The following is a 19599-nucleotide window of genomic DNA, read 5'->3' as shown; positions in this document are numbered from 1 at the left end:
TTAAAAACAGCCAATAATTCAATTGACACATTTATTAGTAAGAGCCATTAATAACAGACCATATAATCTGTTCCCATAATACAATTAACAAGTTATTAAAACATAAAATGTAAGTCGTTCTTTATGAAAACGGATTATTGGGTGCAAAGTAAGCGCATATGGCTGAAGTTGTGTCTACTGTTATTATTTCAAAATAATGAAGTAAAACGAAAACTGCAAGTGCTGAATGTAAGAAGTGCGTTTTGGATACTGTATTTGTTCTAACTGTGTCTCTCTTCTTCACAGTTGTTTAATGTGTAACTATTCCATGCACTCTCGGGGTATTGTGGCAGCACAGGTTTTTTTTCTCTTCACCTTTCCTCTGATTTATCAGAGCCCATTGGTTGTTTCTTAGTTCCTCTATTGGTGGAAGTTAGTCGCTCTTTTGTCCATGACCTTTGAACTTAGCCATAAAGTTGAATGCTCCTAGGTATTCACCAAGCAGCACACCCACTTTAGTGGGTAAAAGACTGTGACAGAGTAAAAACAAGACAGAGAGAGGAACTGTTATACTTGCACACTGAAGAAAAAAAACATACACTTAAATTAGAGCATTTTTAAAGCTAGTTCGACCCCAAATAACTCATTTTAATTTCAACAGCTTTTTTAATAACACGAGAGATTTCTGTCTATTGTGTTCACTTAAAACTCTTAACACCTGTAAACAGATTTCACATAAATGCTTTTTCAACCTTGTTTGTCACATAATTGCCATAATTGAAGCTAACATGTGTTTACTGGTGTCATTGCCTTTTAGATTTGTTAGTCGTACAAAAAAATCTTGATATGCTGCTTGATATTGCAAACTGAAATCTCAGTTACCATTTATTCTACTTTGAAATTGTTCTTGTTATTAATCTGTAGAAATTGGAAGGCTTAGACATTTGTCATATTGACGTTGTACCCCAACGTTGTGGGGATGTTGAATTTTGTTTGGACATGAAAATCGGGTTGATGTTAGAACTCCACATCAGGCCAATGTCAATGTCCAACCTAAAATCAACCAAATATCAACTTCTAATCATGTTACACCTTTGATGTTGCGTGGACGTTACCACTATGACATCTGTCAGGTGTTGGATTTTGGTCACTATCCAACACAACCTAAAATCCAACTACATATTAATGTATATTAATGTCGTTATTTGGACGTCAAAATAATGTTGTCCTTAGACGTGGGCTAGACATTATATTTTGGTGACCTCACGTTATGAATTTAATCTAACCTAATATGACTGTCTTATGATGTTGTGTGCCTGCTGGGAGTGATCAGAATTCATTTTGGTCTATATTCACAAGTGATTAGCAAACATAACAGGAGCTCAAACACACCTGCTTGATGTGTGTAAACAAACCTCATTGGTTCCTGTGGAAGCTCAAACAAATTGAAGTGACTCTCAGTCAACTGCACTGGATATGCAGTCATGCTTAACTTGTATGGCCATGATTATTAATGCTTTTTAATGCGTTTAGCATCCGTTTTGGGCAAACACACTTTAAATGGAGAGATAGAAATCTCTAAAGGCCAGGACACACCAAGCCAACAGCTGGCTGTCAGGTTATTTGTTTGGTGTATTCCATGTGACGCTACTCATTGGCCAGGAGTTTGCACTATGGTTGTCATTAAAGGCATTCTGTGTGAATGAGGAATCATCAAATTCTCTAAAACTGTTTGCCAAGCTTATGATTCCATTACATATTTGGAAACACTAATAAAAATAAACAACAACTGTCTCATAAGTTTAATTTCTAAACATCCGAATTAAACAACATCATGTGCACTCAAAAGGAAGGAGATCACAAAACTAATCTCATTTATTGCTGTTCTACACATTATCATCTTCTGGATAATGATTGTCTGATCACGCTGCTCTTCTCAAGTAATCCATAACTTGGTCTTGATGGTGAATCTCCTCCAGAGATGGCAGCGACTCTGTTTACAAGTTTGGGGTGTTTGAGTGCGTTTGACAGGATGAACTGAACCTCGCGTTCGTTTCATACAGATTACAAAACTAAAAACTTTTTTGTTTTCAAGTGCACTTGGTTCAATTGACCCTTCTCTAAGCCATGCCCAAAAACCGCCATCCACCAATCATGGCTTAGCAACCGTAGCTACGCACAGGGGCTCTGTCAAGTTTTTGAGCGAGTGCACATGGATTGTGCAAATCTGATACCCGGTCTCCTTAAAGTTTGGACGAGATAGTGGAATTTTCTCCCTTTTCAAAACCCAAAACCCAGGAGCAGACATGCTAGCGTGGATCAGGCTGTGTGAGAGACGCTAAAGGAGCGGAGCTAAGTTGGTTTTGTTTAGATATTTAGGGATATATAGGGACCAGGCCATATCCTGAGCTGCTGCTGCGCTAATGGTCGTGGGGAGTGGAGAACATGAGTCTGATTCCAGCGACGCTCCAGGGACTGACGAGTCTTCGCTGAGGCCATCTTCCAGCCTAAACCACGGCGAATGAAGCTCTGCACAAGACTTTTGGCCAGCGGAGAAATTAAAATGGTCGTGCCCAACTGAGTCTGGTTCTCTCAAGGTTTTTTTTTCTTCACTCCCATCAGGTGAAGTTTTTTTTTCCCTCTCCGCTATCGCCACTGCCTCGCATGGTTCAGGATTGGTAGAGCTACGCATCGATGAATTGGCTCTTCAGTGTTTGAACTCTCAGTAATGATTAAATCACACTGAACTGAGCTAAACTGAACTGAACTGAACTTAAACACTAAAACCTGAACCACACTGTTCCAGTTACTATGACCATTTATGTGAAGCTGCTTTGACACAATCTACATTGTAAAAGCGCTATACAAATAAAGCTGAATTCAGTTGAATTGAATAGATATTCCTGACACATTCAGTGATAGACAGACGGCAATAACTCATACAACTCTCACCCTAAACAGATCTAAACTGTGTTTCCTACTAAAACACAAAGCTGGTAATGTTTCACAGCTGTCTTATTCCTTTTTTTTAATGCTCCGTTTAAGCCTTCGCCATAACGTTAGTAACGTAGTCATACTAGTAGCGAATAGGTCATAATGACATGAGTTATTGATCCGAAAAATACAAATCTGCGAATCTGTTGCTAACTTTACTGAACTTTATATTTCCATCTATATCAAGCTACGAATATTTGACATTACAAATCAACAGAACAAAACCAAGATATGATCACAAACTGAGCAGCTGCGATCACTATACTTTACCCGCAGCTGTTTTCAGTCATTTATAAAGAACACACAAACACACTGACAGTTATAGGTAACTTACTGTACATTGTTATGGGTCAATGATGCTAATATTCGGCACAAATCCATCAGTTTCCCTTTCTGGCTGTTCTATAGATGAATGAACTATGTAAAAGCACTGTCGTGCATGTGTCCTCATCGGTTAGTAATGCTTTATTTCATTGCAAAACAATTAATCTATCAGGCTTTTTGGATAAAAATAGAGAAATCACGGTTTCATTTATTATTATTAGATTATTTTTAAACTTTACCTCTCCTGCTGAGCATGAGCTAAGCTGTTAAATGGTTAGCGTATGAGACGGCTAGGCTAATCTAGCTTCAATTTTGATTGATTTATTCTCTAATCGATTGCCTATTATGTGATTAATATACTCCTGTAATGCATACTGCAGTCCTTTTTTGTCTGGCTTTTTCTGATATCTCACCTGTTCTCCAAAAATGACATTATATCCGTTTCAATGTCTGAAACCGGCGCACACACATTGAAAAAGCCATGCCAGGCACAAAAGCTTGACAGGCGTAGCAACAGTAACTAAGGAGGGCGGGGCTTAGCGAAGGGTCCATTGAAAGTCAAGATTTCAAGCTTTATGTGGATATATTTCTTATGTCTGTGAAGCAAGCATTCGCTCCAGTGCGTTTGTTGACCACTGTCAGGCTGTTGTAAAAGCATACGTCTTATCCGAGCTTCTCCCTGGAGAGTTGTCAGTCAATAGCAATCGATGATTGGCTCTTGTACTAGTAGGCGGGGCTTCATTCTCTATATTGACGTTTTCCCCATTCAACCCTATACGAGTGACATGTCTTGTGTGTTCTATAGTCTAGGTGTGTTCCAGGTTTAAGATTTGATTAAAAAATCGTAATTTTTTTCTTCTGAAGATGACCAAATTTCTTGTGGGTTTAAAGCGAGTGAAAAAAATTACTGAAATTCTATTTATGGTGAACTGATACTTTCATTTTTAAATAATTTGTCTTAAACAGCAATAAGAAAACAAATTGAGATTTACTCTAGAAGTCTCACATGTGTTTTACACACTATTAGTAAAGCGACAGATGAAAAAAAAGAGTTAAGTTTGTGTTTAACTTCAGCATAGCTGCAGGTTTAAGCAACTAATTCAAACATAAACAGGTGTTGTAATTATCCTGTAGTAATTCATAAGAGAGAGCACGCATACACAAATTGACTCATTTGTGCATGCACTGTGTGCTTTAAGGGTCTGTGTGGGTGATTTTATTTAGATTTTTCTTTGTCAAGCTTCCTGTTAAGCTTAAGAGTCTCTGCTTAAGCAGAATGTTGTGGGATAGGTTTTAGCAATAAACCTCAAGGTTGTGATTATAGTGGTTTTATTATTACTGGTGCAGTTACAAATACAAATTCCAATCAAATGTTGTTTCTTTTCTAAATATCAGTCTATTCTTGATTAATTACTTAAACTTAAAATCTAAATTTAAAGGTTGGTTTCATTGTAATGCGATCCGGGGTGACAGTTTATTCATTTCTTACAGATAACTTGACATCAATAAATGCCATTTACTGCATTTATTGCATTTATTGACAAGCTCAGCCAGTGGAAAATGTCATGACACCAGCAATGCAGTCTTTTATTGTATGCTGTATATTGTGATCTAAGCTTACCTAAAACATATAAAATTGGGAAAATGAAAATCTTGTTGCCTTTGCGACTTGTTCAGCAACAACAGCAATATTGCAAACATAATCACCATAATCACTTTTTTTTGTAAATGTAAACCATTAACCTTTGTTTTGATAATGTACTGTTTTTCAATACTATATAAATGTAAATTAATAAATGCTGCTCTTCAATATCAATGTCTACATTTTAGTAAATCTATAATTGCTGTTCTTCAATATGATTGTCTATATTTTAGTAATAAAATATAAAAGGAAAACAGTTCTTCAACACTGAATCCATTTTGACTTACTTCCTTAAACCGATGATGATGTAGATGCTCCGAGGCATGTAAAGGTAAACCTGTTCCCTTCGAATTGCATCCACAATTTTCCTACATGCATAATCTGGGTCAAGAATAGGCATGAGTCTAGGCCATCTGCAAAATACACACAAACAACAACATGACCAATAGTTTTTGTGCTGACAAAGCAGTTAAACAGGTTCCTTTTCAGGTATTTTATCTAATTTGACAACTGTTTTTATTTATTTAAACCTGCTAATAGTCTTAACCGCAAATAAATCTATTTTCATAGTCTAAAAACTATTTTTATTTATCTTATTGAACTAATAGTTTAAATTTGTGAAGGTTTATAGTAAAGATAAAAGTGTACTAAATAGTGTTGCACAAATTATTAAAAAAGTGCATCATTTTAAAATGTAACATTTAATTTAATGGCCAAGCATGAGAGTGTTCCACGCACAGGTTTTGTAGTTTTTCATTTTAATTTGATCAATCAAATGGGGTCTCACTATCTTTATACCCACCACCCCAGCAGGTGCGATTATGCTATTGCTAGTCAAGGGCCAAAGAGGAAAACCGCTGAGGAAATGACAACATCGATTAAAATGTTTGCACCTACACTTTTTTGCCTAAATTAGAAATAGATTATCTGTTTATATGTTTGATCATTACATAAATAAATCCATTTAAAAAAATAGATAAAATAGCATTTATCTACATTTATCAGTAGGAATATAGCTATCACAAATATTCAACAACAATAATTTTCCAGTCATAGATTTCCAGATTTTTATCATGCAGTCATAGTATTAAAAACAAACACCATGAACCTAACAAATCTGGTGTATTAGGATTTAGGCAATAGTAAAAATAAAACTTTATCTCATTCAAGCACAAAACTTCAATCATAAGAAACCAGAATCCAATTCAATTATAATGAGTATGGCAAACTTAATTGAAGTAAACAGGAAGTAAACACCTTAATCACTTTTTTCACTGCTCTCACTATATAAGAATACACACTCTGTCACATTCTTCTTACATCTTCCTTAAACTTCGGTACACAAAACTGTCAACATATCTGACTGTGAACATTATTCAAAAAAAAAATGTATCAACGATTTTAGACTTTTGTCTTTAGGGGTACCTAAGGAAATGCACTTTAATCTATTTAGTGTGTTTAGTTAAGTTTAATTTAGTTCATTACCAAAATAGTAGTAAAAATGTTACAGACATTAAAAGTTGATTTTAGACTGATTTTCTATTTCCATAGAGAGAGCAGTTTACCCTTGCAATCCTTTAACAAATAGTGCTCTGTGGTTTCAACACATGCATGATGGCTCATTTGAAATAAAGGATCAAGTTTCAGACATTACATCTGACACCAACAAGTTAAAAAGGAATTTTGATCAGCCCCGGAACTGATATTTGAGATTAGTTTGGGACATCCCTAATTATAACTACCAATAATTGTGTAGTACTCTTTGTACATGTCCAGGGTTGGATTTTCTTAAAGCAGCGTAAGCCAAAGTAGATCTGTCAATGGCTTGCATGAACATGCATGAAACCCGTCTATGTATTGGTCATTTCTTCTGCTTAACATGTTCTTTACGCATTTCTCCAAACCTTTTGCACCTCAGGATGTTGGTAGATGCTTTATATAGACTTGTCCTGATTGCTAATCCAACATGAGATGATGATTTTTGAGTTAAATGTTCATTGAGAAAATGGACAGTGACTCCTAAGTAGCTCATCCAACCAGTTTTTACAAATCATGTTACCAATAAGTTTTTGTAAAAGCATGAACGGAACACTATTAAGAGATAAGATGCATCTTTATCGGAAAATGCAACCCAGAACCTTGGTGGACCTGGTAATACTGAACATATGCTACAACTATCATATAGAGTTTTCCCAATTGAAACAGGCAACACTTGGAAATTCTAAACCCTATAGGTGAATTGAATCTTGGGCCATCTCACTTCATAGGTTACACTGCTCAAACTTTAGGGAATTTGGAAAGACTATTTTGATGGTCCCTATTGCACATTTTGATGACTAAAAGTTGCATTGTAATTTGGTGCCAATTACTTCTCATCATTAGTAGACTGTATTAATAGTCTGTCTGCCTGATATCTGCTGATAATGCTTCTTCAACATTTAAAAGACTATAAGAAACTTTGCAAGTATATGTCAACTTACACTAACCCTAATTTAACAGTATACATATAGTATAATGAGAATTAGTTGGCATGTAGATGACTTAAATTCAACAAAACCTGTTAAAGGGACTCAAAATAAAGTGAATCCGGGAATTTGGACAATATTTTTGTCTTTAAATGTCTCAGGACCTTTGCTGTCTATGGAGGATGAGGGAGTTCTTGGGTTTCAACCAAATACCTTAGTTTGTGTTTTGAAGATAAAATGGAGGTCTCCGTGGTCTCCAGGGATGCAGCGATTAACCAATTTCACTATTAACCTTGCTTCAATTCGTCACGGTTAATGAATCGTAAAAGCTTCTCAACACCGCGTTTCTGCACTGAACAAAACTGCTGCAACTAAACAATGTTATGACAACTGCGCACCAGTTTAAAGTTCCGAGGTTATACACCAAGGCGAATACCCATGCACACTCGATTTACTATGGATGAGGTATTAATTAAGAACTATTCACACACTGCATTTTTTGCACGCGCAAGTTCGTTATTTCTAATGGAGGCACACGGCTTGTGTGCACATATTGGGAGGCCCAATGCACTCATGCTTTCCAGGCGCACCTATTTAAAAGAATGAAACAAGTGTATACTCCAAAGAGAAAAAAAAACTAAATAAAAAATATCGGTCCCACTTTATATTAAGTGTCCATCACTACTATGTACTTACATCAAAAAATAAATACAATGTACTTACTGTTTTTATAATGTATTTGAGAACACTTGTGGTGCTTTTGAGTTGGGATAAAGGTTGAGTTATGGACAGGTTTGGTGGCATGGGTAGGTTTAAGCATGGGTTAAGGTGTAAGGGATGGTCAACAGTGTATTTACAAATGTAATTACAAAAGTTTATTACAGATGTAAATACATATATGTATTAATTAAGCGTAAGTACACATTAAATACATGTATTTACACAATAAGTACATTGTAACAAACTATTATTTCCTGTGTAAGTACATATTAGTTAAGGCCACAATATAAAGTGGGACCAAAATATCAAACAATTGTGTAATCTAGTTGATCAAAGGTGCCGTTCAGACAGAGGTTCGGCAGCCTTTGACTACAGTTGCTCTCTTTAAAAGGGAAATACCTAGCTAATAGCTTAGATTCACACTGGACGGATACTATTATTAATTTATTCCTAATTATTTTTATTTATTTGTTTATTTATTCATTGTTTTGTCAATTATTTTCAGTGTGAAATTATTACTTATGTTAAAATGCCAAAAACTTTTTTTTTACTTAGTATTAAGTACAAAGGGAAATGACCTATTCTTTGTGTTAATTATTATTATGAGCTGCATTATTTGGTTACTGACAAGCAATAAATATTACTTTAAAATATAAGAAGTTTTCATTTAATTTTAAAATTAGTTGTGTTTTGAATTTAATGAATGCATAATAATCATGAAAACTATGATTATTCCTCAGACTGTAATGAATTATATTTTACAATATAAAAAAAATGTCAACTAATTCTTTAAGGATATTCTGCACAGGCCTTCAAACTTCAAAAGCGTCATCAGAGAAGAAATGCTATTCTAGAACTAAAGCTAAAGCTAAATTTGATCATAGAATAACCAAGACAAACCTTTTATCTGTTAATTAACATATTGCTTGGTCACCTTAAGAATAACAATGCATGCTATCGAAGTGAAAGGTTTTAATTACTAAATCCCAAGTTAACAAGCTTGCCAGTTTGAGTCCCAGCTGAAGTTTGCATGTTCTCCCTGTGTTAGCGCGAACTTCCTCTGCAGTCCAAAGACATGCAACATTGGTGAGTTGGATAAAACTAAATTGGCCATAGTGTGTGAGTATGTGAATGAGAGAGTGTATAGTTGTAATAGCAGTATATGTGGTTCATTTTGTTGTGGTGACCACTGATAAATCAGGGACTATGCCAAAGGAAAGTGATTGAGTGTTAACATTCTTATTTGCATATTAGAAATGACAGTGTCAGTGACAGGACTCACCGACCTGTTTGCATAAAGGCTATAGAGCTCAACAGCCGTGTTGATTGTGGTTTTTTTACTGCACTTTTCATACTCAAATGCTGAAATGACTGTTTGTTGTTGTTCACAATTTGTTTCTGAAACTGTCCAAATAATTCTAATGAAATATGCAGTGAAGGTTGTCAGATTATAAGCATGTATCAATGATTCTACACAATTGGCATTTAGGCAAGGCAAGGCAAGGCAAGTTTATTTATATAGCACATTTCATACACAGTGGCAATTCAAAGTGCTTTACATAAACAGGAATAAAAAAGACAAGTTTAGGAAAATAAAATGCAGACAATAAAAATTATTAAAAACAGATAAAAACAAATTAAAATGAGTTAAAATATGTTATAAAAGAATGAAAAAGAAAACGAAAAACATAATAGTGCGATCTGTCGGACGCAGCACAGTGCTCATTCAGCAAAGGCACAGCTAAACAGATGTGTTTTCAGTCTTGATTTGAATGTGCCTAATGTTGGAGCACATCTGATCATTTCTGGAAGCTGATTCCGGCAGCAAGGGGCGTAGTGGCTGAAGGCAGATTCACCCTGCTTAGACTGAACTCTTGGAACTTCTAGTTTATATGATCCTAAAGATCTGAGTGATCTGTTAGGTTTGTATTCAGTGAGCATATCTGTAATGTATTGAGGTCCTTGGCCATTTAGTGATTTATAGACCAGTAATAATACTTTAAAATCTATTCTGAATGTAACTGGCAGCCAGTTTAGAGACCTGAGGACAGGTGTGATGTGCTCTGATTTCCTGCTTCTGGTCAGAATTCTGGCTGCAGCGTTCTGGATGAGCTGCAAGTGTCTGACTGTCTTTTTGGGAAGACCAGTGAGGAGTCCATTACAGTAATCCACCCTGCTACTGATAAAAGCATGAACAAGTTTCTCTAAATCTTCACTAGAAACAAAGCATCTGATTCTTGCTATGTTTTTGAGATGATAGTATGCTGATTTACTGACTGCTTTGACATGACTGTTGAAACTCAGATCTGACTCCAGCGTCACACCAAGATTCTTGACCTTATTTTTTGTCGTTTGACCTTTAGAGCCTAGGTACGCATTTATTTGAACGATGACCCAAATTTTACATCAAATAAGGGAATATTTTAATAAAAGTAAACTGAATAAATAAAATGAAGCAATAAAAATGTATTATGAATATCAGTGTAGTGATATTACAGCATATTTCAAAGAATAAATTATTAACATGATATAGGCTGAATGAGAAAAAAAGACCATTGAATTCCAGTGGGTTTTATGCAGCTAATAATTCTCTGCACCATGCAAACAGTGGCCTGCACAGTGCATGCTTTTGATGTCATGAGCATTTAACATTCTAGAATGTATTTTATATCATGTCCAGGTTGGCATATCCATGATTAGCAATTAGGCATGATTTAATTGCTCATTAAATGTTGATGCTTTTGCCATTTTCCTAACAAAGCATGGTTGCAGGGCTAGTTTCATTGCCTTATTTGCATTTACCATTGGTTTTCCCTACTGTATACAAACAAACCTACAACCCACTTTTTGGTAGTGACGCAATTTAACACTGAGCAACCACAAGTTCCAAATATGCAAACACACTGCCATACTGACTAAGAGTTAAGCACACAGACGCACTCACAAAACACACACAAATCTGAGAGCTGAGTGAGAATGCTGAATTACATCACCTCATTTTCTGCCTCTGCTACATGTCTGTCTTTTTCACAGTCAAACTCAGGGCCGGAGTGGGACTCTTTTTCAGCCCTGGAGTTTTAAGCCTTAGACCGGCCCACCTCAGTTCACGACTGACTATATTAAAATAAGGTCATTTCCAATTCAGTTTCTAATTACACTATCACGTCTTTTTTTTTTTTTTTTTTTTTTGAGAAAACAGCTGCTTTAGAACTTTAAATGTTCAAAAACCCTAACAGTATTATATGTCTTAACAATAAAACTATAATTAAAAAAAAAAAAAACATACTCTGACAAGAATCAAACCCGGGTCGGCGGCGTCATAATCTAACGTGCTAACCACTGGACCACAACAGTTGTATATGAAGGACTGACTCATCTGAGTAATATCATCATTAACCTGTAGGTTGGTTATATATAAAAAGAGCAGAGCTGCGGTAAAATAATGAATAAGAAGACTGTAGTCAAGTAAGTAAATAAATTAATTAAAAAAGTTGCTGAGAGCAACATTAATTTAAAAAGTTGCTGAGAGCAACAGATTCTGGAGCTAGGGACACCGGCCCTCGCGGCCAAAAAACGGACCGGCCCACCGGGAATTCTCCCGGTCCTCCCGATTAGCCAATCCGGGCCTGGTCAAACTCATTATAAGTTTTGTTTTTTAACATGCATCTGAAGTTTTACTCAGATTTTTAATAATTTACCAAATGTTTCCCAAGAGCTGCTTTGCTGGAGCTATTAAGTGATTTTCACATGTTCATTTCCTGTAATGTTTTATTCTCAAAAAAGCTTTATTTCTATTAGTACGGCTAGAATAAAAGCAGTTTTATTAGTATTTTTTATTTAATATGACATTAGTAAGAAATATATATTTTTAGATTGTCTAAAGAACAAACAATTGTACAATAACCTGCCTAATTATAACTTGCCTAGTTAACCTAACTTATGTTAGTTTGCAAAACAACAAGTCAAATATTATGTACTGTCATCGTGTCAAAGACCAAATAAATTTGTTAATAGAAATTAGTTATTAAAACAATTAGTTTTAAAGTTGTTAAAAAAATGTATCTCCGTTAAACAGCACTTGATTGGAGAATATTTGAAAAAGAATGAAAATTTCACAAGAGGGCTAATAATTCAACTGTATAACTGTGAAAACCATCAGAGATAAGCGTTTCAGAGTTCTTCAACACCTTATATAACAATGTAATCTATGTTAAAGTACTCTCTATTGACATTTGTGTTAGAACAGCCTCTGGCTGCACAGTCACTTATCTCCTCACTTATCTCAGATTTACATCTCGTCAAGAGCCAACGGATGATAAGTAGCAGCAACCACAGAAAAATACAAAATCACTCTATGCTCATCATTTATATTTTACTTTCTTGTTCTAGCATGTATTATTCCTGATGATTCCCGGTGATGATTAAAAACATTATCAAGGATATCTTGTTCTTATTTGTATGCTTTGGATTAAAGCTTTCTCCCCGTGTGGGGTCCCCCAGGGCTCCATCTTCAGACCAATTCTATTCTCTCTATATTTATATCATTTAGGATCCATTTTTACGAGGTATAATATTTTGTTTCATTGTTATGAGGATGACACACAATTACATCTGCCATTGAAACAAAAATAACCAAACACCACTTTTATGCTGCCTTGAAGAAAATCGTCAAAAGTCTGGATGGCAAAACATTATTATTCAATGACAAGACAGAAGTCATATAGTTTAAAAAACATGTTATGGGTTTTTGAAAATGACCTTCCTTGCAAAGTGTAACACAGCTATAAGTGAATGAAATTATCCAGCTGAGGTTTAATTCTGAAAGTCCAAAAAAGACCAAATATGAACTGCCAGATCTGGTAAAATGTGAATGCGCCCTTCCCTTTAGAGACTAGCAGAGCTTGGGAAATCACAGGACTTATCATGATCAAGATAATGATCACTAACAGATGGACATTCAGCTGTGGGGATTAAAGAGTTAAAGACCATTTTCTCAACAATACTACAGTATAGCCAACGTGCCTATTATTCCGGATTGTAACAAGTAAGTGTGATTAAAATTGTTGCCTCTTTTTGTTTAGTTTGCAAATTGTGTGAGTAATTGTGTGTTGTAAATTGTAATTGCTCCGCATGACTTGTAGTCACATATCTACAGATCAGTGCTTGTACTGTATCTCTCTGGTTAAATCTGTATGGGGCTGTTTACATATTGCATCCAAAACCACAATTAAAATGCAACGCCTGCTTTTTCCTTTACCGATTTAAAAGCGTTTCTTAACTTGCAATCCTCTGCCGTTTGCTTTTGCTATGGCCTCCATCAGCTGTTCCTACACACGTGGTCAATTTTCAAAATAGTTCAGCTTTTGCCACTGTGTGAATTAATACTGAATGTGTCGTTGTTATTACTTGGGGTTCGGGTTAAGAGTAGAGTAATATGCTGGTGTTTAACTGCATTGCGTTATTGCATTCCTGCATTGGGCTCTCACACACTCTGGTACTTAATAACCGTGGTGGGAGTTTCTCATCTCGTGCTGAACACAGTCGACCAATCACAACAGACTGGGTCATTGGACCAATCACAGCAGATTAGCCTCATGCAAAGGAGGGGTTTGGGAACAAATGAATCACTGAACAAATCATATGGGAGTTGTTGGGATAATTAGGTAAAAATAAATCCATAATATAAGACAATGAAAGTGTTTTTGACCTTGCATGCTTATCAGCATATTGTTGGAGACCCCCAAAACCAAAACATACCTTTTATAAAACAACTTTTATACTGCAAAATGGGGGCTTTTTAATCCAGGCACTGCCTGTGGGTCTCCTGACATGGATTTGCGTGTTTTAAAACTATTTGTGAAGCCTTCTGCAAAAAAAGTCGGGTTGTTTTAATGAATGGTGATTTTAAGCTGGATAAACAAGTAAATTTGTAATAATTAATAATTTACAAAACTTCCAACTGAGGCAATTGTTCTAGACCAAAACTTTTCTGCCTTATAATTTACAAAGATTTAGAAGAATTATAGAAAAAATTATACACATTTTCATATCACCTCGTCTCAATTACTCTAATGGTCTCTATCTAGGCATTGGTCAGACCTCCCTCAATAGCCTGCAGATGGTCCTGAATGCTGCAGCTCCTTTGATAACAAGAACAAGGAAGCAGGATCATATTACCCATTTTCGCCTCTCTCCAATAGCTCCCCGTTTGTTTTAGAATTGATTTCAAGATCTTAACATTATATTTTAATGCACTAAACCGTCTAGCACTTACATATTCTGACTTAATCCAGCCATATGCTCCATCGAAAGGTCTTAGGTCCTCTGACCAGTCACTCTTAAATGTCCCTCATGTAAAACTAAAAAGCAGGAGGTACAGTGCATTTGCAGTAGCGTTTTATAAGTCTATCTTTATAGACGGCCATTCAACACAGTGTGAGAGCTGTATCTTATTTTATTTTACTCACTATTTTTTGTTTTCTTTTCTTATCCTCGTTTTATATTTCATAATGTCTTATTAGTTTTATTATTATTTGACTGAACTCTTACCCGTCCAGCACTTTAGTGAACACTTGGGGCCCTATCATACATCCGGCGTAATGTGGCGCAAGGTTTCAGCTTGGCGCAAGAGTTGTTTTGAGGCATTGCGCCACGCTGTTAAAATAGCAAATTTATTTGCGCTTATATGTGCGTCCATAGGTGTTCTGGTCTAAAAAGGAAGACGTTCTGAGGCGCATTACTGGCACGTTGCTATTTTGAGAAACTATAATAGATTTTTTAATAGACCAAAACAAACCCAGTCTAGAGTCCAGCGCAGAGTTGCACCTCGCTTACACATTGCTTAATACACACAAGCTGTAGAGCAATATGCAAATATCTTTACATATGAAAAAAATTTAAATATTAAGGATATATATATATAGGATATAATAAGAATATATATAGAATATAAATATACGTCAGGATATACGTCATGTAAATAGCAAATGCGCTTATGGCTTTGCACATGGACCGGCAAAATAGAGCCCTTGGTGTTCTTTGACTGTTCTAAACTTTGACTTTGAAAGCGTTTGCTAAATGATTACTTTCTTTTTCATTGTACTGTTAAAAGCTGAGTTACACTTTTTTTTTAAGACTGATGCAACTATATCTACAGGTTTATGTATATATGTTTGCCGAATGTTCAAACTACTTAATAAGCTGAAACAGCACAATTCTTGAGCTTTATTAGGTCAACCTAATTGTTTTATGTTCAATCCAATTTAATTCCTTTATGTTGTCTTGACACAAATCGATTGTGTGGAACACAGCAATTTTTAGTGTAGAAAATGTTTGGTTAAGTAGGTTGGAAAACAATTTAGTTTATTTTTGAAAAGCAGTTACTTACTTTGTGTTGGCACCGTCAAACATGCCAGTGTTGATAAAAAACGGGCAGACTATAGTGGTCTTCACTCCATCACAGCCTGTGGCCAGCAGCTCTAGTCCCATTGACTCAGCAAATCCAACTGCAGCAAACTTACTTGCACAGTAATCTGAACAGTATACCAAAGCCAAAATGTCATTTGAAATGTGCACTACCTTCAAAATAAAACATTTGTGTGACTGAGAATATATACCTGCCAGTCCGTTCACTCCAATAAGTCCAGCGGAGCTTGCAATGCTCACCAAATGACCATGATTTCCAGCAATCATTGCTGGCAGAAAAGCTTTGTAAGTCTAAAAGGGGAGATATAGGTATCATGTATATTTTGTTTCAGAATATTTAAAACATGTACATTTTTAACAGACTGAAATTTTAAAAACATCTTTAAATTGTAACCTCAAGATCATATGTTAACAAATAAACAGACCTGTGTAATGATACAAAACCCAAAATCTGTTCATGAATATGTTTTCATTTTGTTTAATATTTTATATATAGTGCTGTCTGTCTTTAATGTTAAATATTATCTATTATCTATTATAACAAGTCTACTCATAAGTACTATACAAGTTTTGTAAATGACAAACTACCATAGCAATAGAGTTTTAAATATGACCCTATTCCTGTAGGCCAGAAGGTCACAACAAATTTAAAAAGTATAGGTTTAATAAAAGGATTAAACATGTTATGTTATGTTTTGCAGCTTGAGATAATTATGGTATAATTAAAACTTAAGAATTTATTAGCATTTGTGAAGTAAACACAAAATGAATAAATTATATTTTAAATAATTTAATGAACCATTTCATCTGTAAAGGGCTTATATTCTTAAAAGATCAATTGAATTAAAGGTTTAATGACTCCCTAATAACACAAACACTCTTGTTAATATCATTTATTTTGCTATACTGCCATAATTCTAGAGAAATATAGTCTTAAGGTCAAAACGTTGTTGATATAAATGGCAGGGATTTACTTTATTTACAAAACATTTACTTTAAATCTAAAAATAATAGAGTGTTCACTGAGTAAAAGGATACATAAAATGAAGGGGCAAGGCATAAAACTATTTATATTTAACAAATTACATATATATTTACCAAATAAATATATTTATATTTAATAAAAAACAATAATGAGTAATTGAGTGAATATATATTTTGTATAAGAATTACTTTGAATATATTTTGAGATTGGATTGATAAAACCTGTTCTTGGCTAATATTATTTTAGATATTACATAGTAATATCTAATTATTCACACTTTTTTAAAAATGTTCTAATCTGAATGAAATATATCATTTATTGTATTATAGCATATAATTTCATTTTTTTTTTTGTCCATTGTTAATTAAAAACCATAAAAATAAATGTCAACCCTTAAACAAAAGTCACATGAACTTCACATGAGCAACCACGTGTGAAATATGTGGTTTTGAACATTGTGAAACACATGTCTACATTGCCTCACATATTTCCCTTTTAATTTTTGCACTTGAAGCTCATGGGGGTTTTTTTCTGTGGGTTTTTTCTATCATTAATAATATCCATTTTTGATAATGTTAAGTTTCTTAGGACACACAAGTTTGTTTACACATTAAACTGACCCTGAAAAAGATTGTACTGTTCCATCATCAGACCACAAGGCCTTGTTCCCACATGATAATATGTCATTTCAAACATACATACAGACAAACAGATGGACGGATATAAAGATGCACTGTAAAAAGTGATTAGTTACTGAAATGTAAGTAAACATGTTGACTCAAAAGCAACAAGTTGATTTATTTTTTTTTAAAGTAAGTAAACCATTGACTTTTTATCATTGTGCACAGTTTGCCTACTTAATACTTATATTATAAGGCAATGTGTTTACTCTCTTTTTTTAAGTAGTCAACTAAACGCTTTTTACAGAGGGAGTAAAGCTTTTACATACCCAGAAATGTGCCAGACTGTTGACCTCCATAGACTTCTCTATAAGCGAATCAGGAGAATCCATGAACTTCTTCCCAGTAACAATGCCTGCATTATTTATCAAAATCGTGACATCACCAACCTCACGCTTTACCTTTATAGAACAAAGGGAAGTAGGGGTGAATTACACTGGTTCTTAAAGGACTCAGAGTTAGGATTTACAATAACAGTACAGTACTTACTAATAAAGAAAACATAATAACATAATGATATAAACTATTGTAGATGTCAGGTTCATAGCCGGGGGGTGGTGTGGTTCAGGTGGTTTGTATATCTTAATTGTACAAATAACCCATCGAAGAAGGCTTCGATGAAAAGTCATCAAGCTTTGCAATTATTATTATTATTAATATGTTTTCATTTTTATTATTCAAATGGCCAAAGAGGAAAGATAAATGTGCTGGCCAGTTTGTTGTGCCTGATAAATGACAATAGACTTTTTTTTTACTTTAACATATTCTCTCTTTTTTAATGATTTATGATATAATACGTTTGTATTTTAAAAATAAGTATTTTTATGGTTCTTTATAATAAATCTTTAGAAAATATTTTTTGGTACAGCAAAACGTGTGGTCATGATGATCATCTGACAAGCTAATCCAGCAAATCATAGTGCTTAAAATCTCACTAAAATGCAGTGTTTAAATCTAATAATTAATTAGAAAATGAGGCAAATAACAGCAAAAAGGTCTACTTTTTGAGAAAAAAAAGAACCACTCTTTTCACCAGGTTGCCTACAGGCCTGCATGTATAGTCAAGCCCAAAATTATTCATACTTCAGGGGGTTGAATAATTTTGGACTTGACTGTAGGTCCACTGAAAATAAACAATATGCATGTGAGCAAGAATCATATTGTTTATGGCATTACAAATGTGATGTGACATAAAACATTTGAGTGTAACTGACAAATCAGTCCTTTAAGGTCTTCAAAACAGTCACAGCTAACATTTTTGACATGTAGGATATGTATGAATGGATGAATAGTTGGTAACACTTAACAATAAAGTTCCATGTTAGTTAATGTTAATGTATTTACTGTACTAGCATGAACAAACAATGAACACTACATTTATTACAGCATCTGTTCCATCTTTAACTTTAGTAAATGAAAATAAAGTTGTTTATTGTTTTTCTTGTTTACACTTTCACAGTGCATTAATTATAAGGTTAACAAGCAAACAATGATTAATACAAGTAGCCTGTGAGTATTGTTCATTCTTAGTTCATATTAGTAAATAAATTATAACCTAACTAGCACTAATGGAACTGTAAAGTGTGACCAAATAAATAATTTAACACAAAATACAATGTAGCCAACAATAAAGTACGTTAACTACTTATCTATGCATGTATTTGATCACAAAGCACAAAGACCTTTAAAAGGAATTTAAACCAAGTCTTTCTTTGTGCTTTGTGAAACCGTCTATTTACCTGGTTTGCGACTCTGTACACTTCCTCTCGGTCGCTACAGTCGCAGGTATACGTGTGGGCTCGCGCTCCGTACTTTTCTTTAATCAAACGAGCCGTCTCTTTATTGCCGTCCTCATTAATATCCCACAGCACAAGGCGCGCGTCCAGGCGCGCGAACTCCAGGGCCATGAGGCGACCTATGCCGCTCCCCGCCCCGGTCAACAACACAAGCTCCCCGGACACATTCTTCCTTCGAGGCGGTATGAATAGCCTAACGAAGGCTTCCAAGCCGAGAACCAGGGAAAGGAAAAGCACCCGAAGAGTCTCCAAAAGAAAGTTCATGATGATGTGGCGAATATATCCTAGAGATGCAAGGGTTACACGGTCACGAGTTAATTCAACTTTTCATTTATTGGCTACAGTAACATTACGACGTTTTTAACAACGTAGGCATCACAACAACTGAATAACTGTAGTAAGAGTTGTCAAATATTGGACGTGCAATGCGAAATAATAGGCTATACATGATAGCCGATCTTACCTCTCTCGTTTCGTAAGCGCTCTATTACAGCAGACTCCGATTGGCTTCATTCATTTGGCATTTAACTGTGCATGTCGTTGACCTTCGTTCAGGCTGCCCGGTTATTACACTTCGTGTTTAGCGAAA

General features: G+C 34.9%; 1 protein-coding gene across 1 annotated transcript; it reads right to left on the bottom strand.

The window, feature by feature from the left end:
• sdr16c5b (short chain dehydrogenase/reductase family 16C, member 5b) lies at positions 1-19599 on the bottom strand. Its single transcript, NM_214771.2, is given in 7 exon segments — positions 1-509; positions 5227-5352; positions 15512-15656; positions 15741-15840; positions 17484-17615; positions 18954-19294; positions 19474-19599. Coding segments are annotated over 6 exon segments (921 nt in total). The 5' UTR covers positions 19275-19294; positions 19474-19599; the 3' UTR covers positions 1-412.

Source organism: Danio rerio, chromosome 7, assembly GCF_052040795.2.
Source record: "Danio rerio strain M-AB ecotype USA chromosome 7, GRCz13ab, whole genome shotgun sequence".
NCBI lineage: Eukaryota > Metazoa > Chordata > Actinopteri > Cypriniformes > Danionidae > Danio > Danio rerio.
This window is presented reverse-complemented; position numbering and strand designations above follow the sequence as displayed.